General features: G+C 32.9%; 1 protein-coding gene across 1 annotated transcript in view; it reads right to left on the bottom strand.

Annotated features, from left to right (window-relative positions):
• Positions 1–12,193, bottom strand: part of LOC100747987 (5-hydroxytryptamine receptor 1-like) — a 93,393-nt gene that overhangs the window by 5,397 nt on the left and 75,803 nt on the right. The window contains exon 3 of the mRNA XM_003494288.2: positions 1,581–1,876. Coding sequence (XP_003494336.2) covers positions 1,581–1,876 — 296 coding nt within the window. The remainder of the gene's footprint in view (positions 1–1,580; positions 1,877–12,193) is intronic.

Consider the following 12,193-nt stretch of genomic DNA (forward strand, 5'->3'; position numbering starts at 1 on the left):
AATATAATATATTTTTTTGTAATTCTAATGCTATACCTTATGTCTTTAAATATAATACGATGCTAAACATAAGGCGGAAACTGAAGGAAAACAAATGCTTCCAAAAATAAGCGAATATAGGAAGAGATTATAATGAATGAAAGGAAACTAGATTTTGACTAGATTCTCAATTTTTTATTCCGTTCGTGATTCGTAATTTCATTAGTATAAAAGATTACTTCAAAATTAACGATTTAAAAGCGGGATACAAACTTCTCTAGTATTTTTTTGCGTGTCTCACTCCATCATACTAATCAATCGACATGTGAAACTATTTACGCTTATTTTTAATCTCATAAAATGTTTTTATAAATACAAAAATGTGATTATCTTTATCAGTAGCAAGAATGTACGAAAGATGATTGGTTGGGTGTGCCCGTGTCTCACATGGACTTGTGTATTTTAGACATTAGGTTGTGTCAGTACTTCACACGGGCACAAACGTAAAGGGGTTAAATAAACCAAACCCCATTCTGCTGTTCATGGGACGTTTTGTTCTCGTGTCCCTCCCTCATCTTCTTTACATGGTTTCTCTGAATTACATATCTCTTGTTATAAATTCGTATGTCAACTTGTACAAAGTGTAAAGAAAATACGTGTCACGGGGTTGCTAGATTATTCTCTACATTTCTCGTTCGATGAAAGCGTGCGTTAGAATGTAATACTTGGAATCAGAAGTCATGGTCTAGTTTAGTTCGTTCTTCGTAGCGATCGTTTATGTGATCGAATAGATTTGCTATTTTTATTGCATCCTTTGTTAAACTAAAAGTCGTAAAGCAAAAACATTTACTTCTTCTTGTTGAATGAAGATTCGTAATTTAAGAAAATTTGAAATATCGATTGTAATATGAATATTAGTAATTACATATATAAATTATCAGCTTAAATGGAAATGAAATTAGCGAACGTGAAGTTGAAAAATATGTATTACATATTCAGCAAGCGATAGATGCATTTGGAAACTTGTTAACCGAAATTAATTTTGAATATATATATATATATATATATCGCTGAAAGAAATATGAGATTGAAATTTTGTAGATGGCTGAGAGCTTTTCATTCGCGATATTAATATATTCTATCTGTCACGAAGAACGTCGTACTTCTGATATCCTACTTTCGAACATTCTCTTCATGATACTGGACGTCTACAATGTGATTATATTATGAATTAAATAATCGATTTCATATTTTTTTGAGGAAAGAAAATGGATTTAATTTTAATATGGCCTTTAAAATCGTCCAAATGTTCCTTAAAATATTCAAATTTTAAATAAATCAGACAACTAATCAAAAATCTCACAGAATGTATAATAATCATTGGCATGTATTATCAATCGATTAAAGCAGCTGTAACAACCGTACGATGTCTTTTACTTCTTCTTTGTTGTTATAACTACATGAAGCGCCCCTATAACCCTATCAATTACAACAATCCCAAATTTGATTCTTCAATTACATGGTGTAATTCAATTTCACGAGACTCGATCAATCGCAAAACTCAATTTCCTACGAAATTTCTGGTCACGGAGGCTACTCACCGGTCCACGGAGATCATGCACAGGTTCAGGATGCTGGCCGTGCAACTGAGCACGTCGAAGCTAACCCAAAGGTCGCACATAATTGCACCGAAGGACCAATTACCGGAGATCTCGTAGAGCAACGCCATCGGCATTACCAGAAGAGCGACGCAGAGATCGCTAACTGCAAGGCTAACCAGCAGATAGTTGCAAGGCCTTCGCAGCTTCCTAACGAGGAACACGGCAACGCAGACTAGAATGTTTCCAATCACAGTCCCAACTATGATGCTGCCAAGCACCAGGGCGATAAGTATTGCCTGCGAACAAACAAAAATACCATGTTATAAAATGGATTGATTTTCTAACGGAGAGCGTTGAATTAAGAAGTTCAAATTAGCTCCATGTCGATTCGTAATATTCGTAATCTGGATTATAATTTATCTTGGCAAAGACAGATTGCTTTTTAATAGAATTTAATTTGAACTTTAATTTTAGTTACTTGTAACGGAATTGAATGTCTGCTTTTAAATCGCCGATAATCATTTTATCAGCAACGCTGTCATCGACACCACGTTCGCCAACGATATTTATTTATCAACACGTTAAAATCGCCAGCGATCATGTCATCGACATGTTGCCGACAATAGTTATTATACTTTCTTATTTTTTATGCACATTGCATGTATAGATGAGGATACATAATCCACGATAACATGTGGTGATAAGTATAATAATTGTCAACAAAAGACAATGTCGATGAAATGATTGTCAATAATTTAAAGGTAACCTGAGTTTAATTAGGTCTTTAATTTTAATTTCAATTATTTAGACTGAGATATACTAGCTAATAGATTAAGAATCACAGTGGTACAAGTCAATTCATTATTATTATTTTGTCGTAAAACGATATTTTACGTATATTATGCAGTTATAAGAAACTTAATATAAAACTTTTTGAGATTATGAAAGTCCACATTATAAAAGAACCATCAAAATACCTCCAACAGATTGCTGTAACAATTACACAGAAATCTGTTCACGAAATCAGTACCTAGAGCAGGAATGATAGTTTCAACACTGAAACTCAATACATCCGACATGGACATCGTAGAACACGACTGTGTAAATGTTGGAATCGGTAGATCTAATACACACCTAGATTGCTAGATTAGCAGATCTAGTTCGACGACATAGGTCTCGCGAGACTCGATGACCAAGAACATAAGGACAGCAAATCTTGTACATTGAAATCAATATACAGTGTGTCCGGTTTAACTGAGAACTGGAACCAATTGAATATCTCGAGAAATATGAGGGATATGGAAAACTGTTTTGGATAAGAGCCGTAGAGTATGAAAGGACACAGATCGTTAGACTGCGGATTATTACGCATATATGGGAAATTTAAAAGTACGAAAATGTACAGAACTGGATATTGTAACATAAATTCATCCTGTTTCTATACATGTATTGTATATATTGTAACAAATATAAAAAGAGGACGAATGTATGTTATAATCATATAATATCATATGTTACAATCACATATACATATAACATGATATAAGAATGTATAAAACATACAGAATACCTACTTGTTACAGCATTTACTAGATGAAACGTGAAATAAATTTATTAATTGTGTTCATAAAAATGTATATTTGCATAAATATTCTTAGTCTACAAGTCTAATTTTGTGATAATGCTCAAATATCTTATGAAGATCGCTCATTATATTATATTTCTAAATATGGCTCTACATTTTTTTATTGCATATTCCTAATATCGAGATATTTTCAAAACAATGACACACGTGCTTACGCACGTAAGATTTTAAGATACGAATTTCCACAGACAGTCGAGTGCAGTCAGCATTATTCAATATACAAGTATATATGCAACACACATAATTTGCTCGGCGGGCATTGCATTAGGTCATTCTATAAGTAATACAGCGTTGGTTTTCAGATTCCGAATGGAAATAAAAAATTAGCTGCCTACAATCGATCAGTGATAAATATTCCCGTACTTTTTATAATTCAATACCTTATGCCCCTATTAAGTTTTTGATTCCAACTTCTTAAAACTTCGATAGTAACAACTCCCATTGTTTTCAACTGAACTCTTAGAAAAACCGCACTACTTATGGGATGACCCAATATATCATAGTACCACTAAAAAAATTTGCATGTGTAAGGGCGTAGATATAAGATAGCGCAATATGATATATCATAGGCAACTTCTAGAATATAGCACGCAATGGTCATAAGAGCGAAATTACCGGACTCAATAATCACTGATGACAAATAAATAAACATCAATGCTGGAATTATTTTTATGTGAACCGTACAAATGCATCCTACTGTTTTTCACAATATGAATTTATCTGATTAAACCACTGTTGGTAAACATGCTTATTATTGCATTTATAATGAATAACGATTGATGGTTTGTTCCACTGTAGTATGAATATATGATATATAAGAAATTTTATTTTGGTTTTTCAAATTTTTTCATGTACAATCACTCCCCGTTCGATAGTAATCCCAATTACAAGGTACCCTAATACGTTGAGCATGTAACACTAGTAAACAATAATTTTTTCCAGATACTACTTTTCACAACTAATTTCAACTTTTATCAATGGTAAGTCTAATATTAAAGCTAACAAATTTGCATTAAAATTTGTTTGAAATTATCGATGAAAAACTTTATAACGAAACTAACAATTGTTAATAACAAATTTCAGGACGAAGCATTTAATTTAATAACAAATTTTCCTTGAAGCACGAGAAACTGAAATATCACAATTAAATACAAATGAACTGAAATGTTTTAACAGCATAGTAATAAATAATTAATACATCAGGGACATTTAACAACAGGATAAAACGAAATTATAACCGTAATTAAACTGGCCACTGTGTAAAACGTACAGTTTAATTTAAAATAATCTTACAAACCGCAACACGATGCTCGCCACCTTTTATTTATATTTATCAGGTGGCTTGGCATTTTTATCGCAAAAATCATTGTTATAGTGGCCCGGTGTATGTATGTATCACTGGATTTCAACATTTCATGCTCGTTGGTATAAGCGAGTTCGGCGGCACGTACGAAAGATATTGGCATACCATTATATTTATTATAGCTACATTGCGGATATTTATGCAACTCCATATTTTTATGAATACGGTTGAAAGAGTAGGACCAAGGTAGAGATTAGTTTCACTAACCGAATGTTATAACAAGCACCATACTTGGATATTTTACATATCTGCATGCATTTTTGCATCTTTAATACGTTCGTCGAGGATCCGATTTTTATTTCCTACAATATTGTATACGAACAAATAATATTCATATAATACCCGTGTTTATATTGTGAAACTTTATAAAATAGAGTAAAAGAGGACAAAAGAACGCAAGAATTATTTATTCATTATCGATGCACAAATATTGAATGCACGTCAGCGTAATGAGCTACCCTACTTAGTTCCTACATTATTTAGCCGTTCGATATTAATCGGAACAAAAATGCTAAACATGTGCTTTTATCATGAAACATGGCCGCAAAAGTTTTGTAATGTGTAGTTTATATTATCCTAACTATTATTCCCCTACAATAATATTATTACAAAATTATAATTAATATTATTAGCGATATTGATTATGAAAGTCATTATGTGAAATTTTTTACTATTTATTAGTATCAGCATTTAAAAATGAAGAACAGAAGAATGATACCATTCACGCAAATTTGCAAACATTTACAACCTTTCCTTCCTGAAACAAAATTCTCGATTTCCAAAAATTTATAATACTCTTTACAAATTTACTATGTATATTTTCTATTTATTATCACGTTAAATATGCTAGATTTGTTGGTTCATTGTATCTAAACAATTTTCGTAATACAGACGATTAATAATATACATAATATACAATTATAAACTGAAAATAATTACAAAATTACAAATAAAATAAAGTTATCTACTTTCGCAATAACAAAAGAGAGAAGGTATAGAAATTTACTAAATTGGCGAAATTTTCAAGCACATCGACATGCTTGAAGTGTTTCAGTATCATTTCGGTGGAATATTTTATCGAAATGAAGAGGATGCTTTCGGTGTAAGCACGCGAGTAATTTATCCTCGAATTTGAGAGTCTGGGGAAAAACTCGATATATGTACGTTGTACACACGGCCAGCTATCGCTTTAAATCATTTCTATTAAATTTTTCAGTGCACCCAATTCATGGCTATATCTCAAAGTTAAACTTCATCGATATAAATTGGGTGTTTCGATGTTATAGTATTCGGCATGGATCGCATCCAAAATTAGGCTTTGCATTTCATTCGAGCGAAATCCCATAATCAGATCATGTAATTTACGAAACGCAGTCATCGATAGAAAGGGCATGCCTTAATCACGGCCGCGTTAATGACGCGATAAACCTCATCCCTTTCATCCTCTGATAATCTCTCAAATATCCAATCAGTTCGTTAAATGGAAAAAACGATTCAAAACTGAATGAGAGTTGCGCGAATTGAAAATTTTCCTTCAATCAGGTTACTTCGAAACAAAATGTGTCGAAACATAGGATTAACTTTTACATTCTTACATTTTTCGCTAAGCTTTTATATCAAAGCTAATGAAATTTTTTAAACCGAGTATACAGACTGTGTAGATTTATGTTTTTATTTTTAACTGTAGTTTATTATTTCATAAGTGAAAGACTTGAAGCTCTAGCGAAAACTTCTCTGTATTTCTAAGAAACGATCGATGAATCGAGTGTGACCGATGTATAATGTTTCTATAGAAATACAAGAATAGCTGAGGTATCAACAGATATTTCGAATCTAGAGAATGCTCACCAATGAAGAATAAAGGGAAAATAATATCTAGATTGAATTTCTATAGAAATGATATTAAGCGAGGAAGTGAATGGAGATTAAATTGCCAATTTTTATACGAATATATTTTGAAAAGTGTACTACTTAGAGAGAAATTTACTCATTAAATATTATAAAGAATTTATATTTTGGATATTTTATGTGTTTTTGTACATTACGCGCCTTTTATTCTCGAATCTTAAAATTTCTCATAATCGCATAAAAATCCACAATCTAACTCTACAAACTATGTTTCATTACTTTGACATTAATCGTACTAAGAACAGCCGATGAATAATGTTGCAATCACAACACCTTTCAATAGAAAGGTGACAAGGATTTCGAAAGAGTTTTATTGGCGCGATCGTGAGAAGCTGCTTATGAAGGATTTCTCCAAAGAATCGTCCTCTAAATTCATCGCTTTAAAGGCAAACTAATTACGAAGTTCACGAGGACAGTGACGCGAATTACGGAAGTTTTATCGAAATCCTTGGATTTCCCAACCGCATTGTAATGGAATTTTTGAACTACATTAAGGATGTATATTGGCTCGCTACATGAGAACTTCGGCCGCGTTATCTTTCGCCGGATTTTCAAAGAGAAAGCCGAAGTAAATACAGAAGTATATGGTTCACGAAAATATTTGAACGTTTAAATTCTCTGCGCAACAACTGTAATATAGAACATTATATATATTAAACATATTATCATAAGAATATTCCATTACTTTAGGAGAAAAAGAGAAATCTCTTATAAGTATTAAAGATTGCTTAAATTAATTAATTTTTTAATTAAAGAATTATAAAGTGAATCATTTATGCTAAAATTAAAACATAGATATATATGTTTATTCCTTCCCAAAATCTGCACATGCATGCTGCTTAAATTATTATTTCAACTTACCACACATATTTAATTAATAATTAATTTAGAATTAATTAACATACCTTTATAACTTGTAATGTAACAATGATCGATAATGACTCATAAACTGACGCAACGTTAAATAAATAAAAAAGAGATAAAAAGAAACGTTTTGTACGGGGAAACGAAAGAAATCTACGATAACACGCTACCTTTGAATAAAATAACAGAAAAAGATAGAATGATTCGTTGCCCGACATAAAATCTAGCTTTCGAAATTTTTCTCGGGTTGAGACCCAGGAAAGATCCTTTGTCCTTGCATGTACTTGTTATTGCTTGCTTTCTGCGAATGCAAAGGAAGGAATTATTTACAGAAAATTCGATAAATCAAGCTGATTATGCTTACGTTAGGTATTTGAACGGTTCTTTGAAGACAAAGAATTTGTAATAAGATATTTCACGGTATAAGCTTTGCTTTGTAATACGCAAAGTGAAATACGTAGAAGATATTGCAAACTGAATGATGGAAGATAATATTCATACACTACTAACAAGATAAATACAGACTAACAAGCTAGCTTGTCAGCTATGAAATTCGTTATTTTGTACTTTCATTCGCTGTTTCTTTGAAGTGATAGGAGAAAGTCTAATAAAATATAAATGCTGATTTCATAACGAAAAAAAATTGCAGATTGCTCCGGGAAAGAAACGCGATCGCACGAAGAATACTCTAGATCTGCACAGTAGGATAAATAAGAAACATAGAATGAAATTCTTTTCATATGAAATTTCATGTTTTGAGAAATTGAATTTGAAAGTTTCTTAAATAGTTGATTGAGCCTTTCAATTTCTTGGGACTGTTACATTGCTACCAGATTAATTCTGGTCCTAATTACATCGACAACGACCATAAGAATTCTATGATAAAGAGTAAAAGAAAAATATTTCCACGGAATTCTGTGATATCATTTTATGAGAGCAAAATGAAATTCATTCCATCAAATAAAATCCAAAGTTGTAGGATATTAGTGCTGAGTACAAATTTATTTAATTTTATGTATATTTATGAATTTAATTATATAAATGGAACATAGATAGAGACCTATCATATTCACAAAATATTATATCAGGCACTTTACTCTGAATATTATATATATTTGCATATTATATTCATTTCACATATTTTTGCGTCTTTAAATTTTCCACAAATGTATAAACATCCGCTTATACAACAGTTATAAATATTACACAACATCACAAATATTATACACTCTTTTGTACTTTCGAAGCATTTATTTCACAAAAAACTACAAACCGATGTGGGAGGACAGTTAGACGTGTTATGTATATTGATGACGAGACTGGATATTTAATGTAGTCAAATATATTTAACCTGTTTGTGGTACAGAGTTCGTCGTTGTTCGCTAAATGTTGCTCGTTATGCGTATACACGGTAACTCATTAACTGATTACCGATTGACTGATAACTGATCGATTCGTGATTGGCTATTGATTCGCTACTGACTCCTCCAAAGACTCCTTGTCTTAACGATCGTGTTCGATTATTTATACTGGTCGGGGGAGTACCGGAAAGTTTAAATTCAACTTCGATTGACGGTTGCATGTAGCGGCGACATTGTTTTGCCTGGAGTTTGTTTGTCGCTACGTCTGGTATGTCACGACGGTGTCAATGTCCCAAGGCGAAACAACAACATGAGTCGCTCTGGATTCGCATCGTCCTCTGACTCATATGCCGCTCCACCGATTAAAATAAAAAACATCCTAAAATTTCAGGAACAAATGAACCACAAAAATATTCTATGAATGATTATCCGATCCACGATGATCCAACCGAATAAATTATCCTGTATGGTTATCCAAAATACTCGGATTCTACCGTCTGCGCGACTTTGTGAAACGATATTTAAATAAATTTCTCTATATATTTTCACCGATACTTTGTCCCAGGAAGATAAAACTCCGACATTTTATACCTGTTACTATTACATTTCGCCGAAACGGCGCGGCAATGGAACAAGGATTATTTATGCAGTTATTCGCGAGTTTATCTAGACTCGCTAATAAAAGGACCGCCATTTCCTTCGTCCTCTCCATCGTCTACGTGGACTAAGCTAATTATATACTTATCGTTAACTGCACAGTTCTCGAACTTCCAACCGCAAGAACTTTACCGTACGACATACCACCCTCGACAACGCTTTATTGCAAACATACCCGACATAATTATTCATGATCTTTACGTTAATCTTGCGCCAATGATCTTCCTTCGATATCCGCCCTGTCGAAGGTATGAGAAACTTAAATGGATTTTCGTATAATCTCGTGGGATCAAGGTGATACCAGTTCGCGGCCACACGAAAGCTAGTTATACGTATAGTCTACTACATTCTTCGAATAGCATGGAGGAGAATAAAGTTTAAGAAGTCGATAAAAGGAAATTTAATTAACTGGTGACCAAGTATAATGATTATGTGGGTATATACAGGATGTTCCAGGACGTAATAGGCAAACTTTGTTACTATCAGAGTATAAAAAATGTTATATACTTGAACATATACCATTTAAATGTTCATTAAAAATTATAATTCAAATAATAAACATGATGAAATATTAACATACTTGCAGTTATTGTATTATGGGAAAGAACAGATTTATAATCAACACAATCATTACCTGTCAATACTCCCGTGGAAGCAACTGCGGTAAAAAACTGAATTTATCATCCCAGGAAGCTTATTTTGATTTTGCTTCATCTCAATGAATTAACCACGTTATTATTTGTTAATACTTGCAAAAATCATAAAAACTGCATAAATTACCGCAATTCATGAAGCTATACGCGTATGTAATTATCAATTCTTAATTCGTTAAAATTAAGAAATGAAGAACACTTCACATATAAATTCAACAAAGTTTCCAACCTAGTATATGTAAATGTAACGAAGACGAAACGTCCGGCCCTAATTTCATATCATACCAAACGTAGATTCAGTCTATTTCGTAGACCCCAAAATTTTGCCGAAATTAACTCCACAAATTTAACAAACATTCTCGTCAAGCCACGTAACATGAAACGCAAACGAGACCGTCCCCTACAGAACCACAAAGTGGTCCATTAATTACTTTCCGCTGCCCTCTACACCCCTAATCCTAAATTTACCAAACACGAGAAAAAAGAAAATATCATTTGACATACCTTAATTGTTGCCAAGTTCGCGTTAATGACCTAACTGCGTGCGCAGACAAACATTAAGGCCGGTTCTGTTGTGCCACGACACAATGAAGACCTACATATCTACAGGGAAAGTTAGGTAATCATCAGATCAGTTTCACCGTTGTTAAAGTTTGGTATTAGGCCAGATTTATGACACGGCCAAGAAAGCTTGCCATTTATAGAGAAGCATGGTAGCTTTACCATCATCTACATTACATGTATTACTTAGATTGCATGTGACCACAGTAGTAATTTCACTATCTGTGATAGTAGCGACATATATTTTTCATACACGCTGCAGTATGTGAATCATTTAACACAATTAAGAATATGAACCTTTTAACACAATTAAGGATGTGAATCATTCCATAGGGTAAGTGATCGAAAATGTCGTAAATAGTCTTTCAGTTCTATATCATTTCATTCAGGCGTGTAGCAAATTTATCGTTTGTACACGAGACCTTCTGATACATGAGTGTCCGCCTGGATGGGAAGATCCAGCTGCGTGTAGAAAAGTGATGTACGCTTAAAGATTGACTTTACGGTTTACGTTTTACGAAGCTACTGTTCACAATACAGTCAAGAAGAAAAATAAGCAAATAGGTAGTGGAAATGAGATATATATAATATATACAGTAATATATATAATATATAATAATAAGATTATATTATGACTCGTTTATACGAATAATTTAAATTATTTACTAAATAATCTATGTACTATAAAGATGAGTAGCGGTTTATGGATTTTACATTTAGCGTGCTGCGTGCTACATGCACATATAATCATAAATTTAATTAAATTGGTTCAACCATTTTGATGTTGTGTGTAAAGCAGCTTGTTTCATTTGGTCTGAACGCTAGTCAAATTAAGAATAGCCCCCTCCCTCCAAGTGTCTTTATTTGAATTTTTTCTTCGAAAGATCGCGTAGAAAATGATTTTGTCTGAATAAAGAATCCTCGGAATTCATTTTTAAGGATTGATATACTCGTGTATGAAATCAAGATTTAAACTAAATCAACAGAGTGAAAAAAAACCTTTAAAAATTCACAGCAATCACAGAAACGAGTAGGTCGTGATGTGACTAGCGCGGAAATATTTACGTAGTACAATGTAGTACAAATGTAGAACATTTCAACCGAAGAAAAAATGTGTGGGATGGTGAGAGAGTATATTAACGGCTATACTGATACAATGGACAGCGATAGATTTACGTCTAATCTAAAAGCGATTTTCAAATATTGTGTTCACGTCTGACGAGTAGAAAGCAAACTGCGAACCGGCTGCAGTTATTGATGCACGGTTCGTTTGTTCAAAGGGTCAACTCACCTGACAGTGGGCCGCGCAGAAATAACAGCACAAAACAAAAATTATAATATCGGCGACTTATAAAACATTTCAGCGTGCTGCAGCGCGGTAACATATGTTGAGTAGCCACCTCTGATATGCAATAAATAAGGCAGTATATAACATTATTTTGGTCAAACTTCATCGATACCTACTTCCACTATCTGACCACTTATTTTTATTTTCAAGTGTATGTCGCTACACGTCCGAAACGATAAAAATCCTTCTGCGACTGTTTAGATACTCGTTAAGAGTTAATCTCAAAGTTTCGAGTAGTCCCTGGACGAAGTAT

The sequence above is a fragment of the Bombus impatiens genome, unplaced genomic scaffold (genome assembly GCF_000188095.3).
Source record: "Bombus impatiens unplaced genomic scaffold, BIMP_2.2 scf_2004, whole genome shotgun sequence".
Classification (NCBI taxonomy): domain Eukaryota; kingdom Metazoa; phylum Arthropoda; class Insecta; order Hymenoptera; family Apidae; genus Bombus; species Bombus impatiens.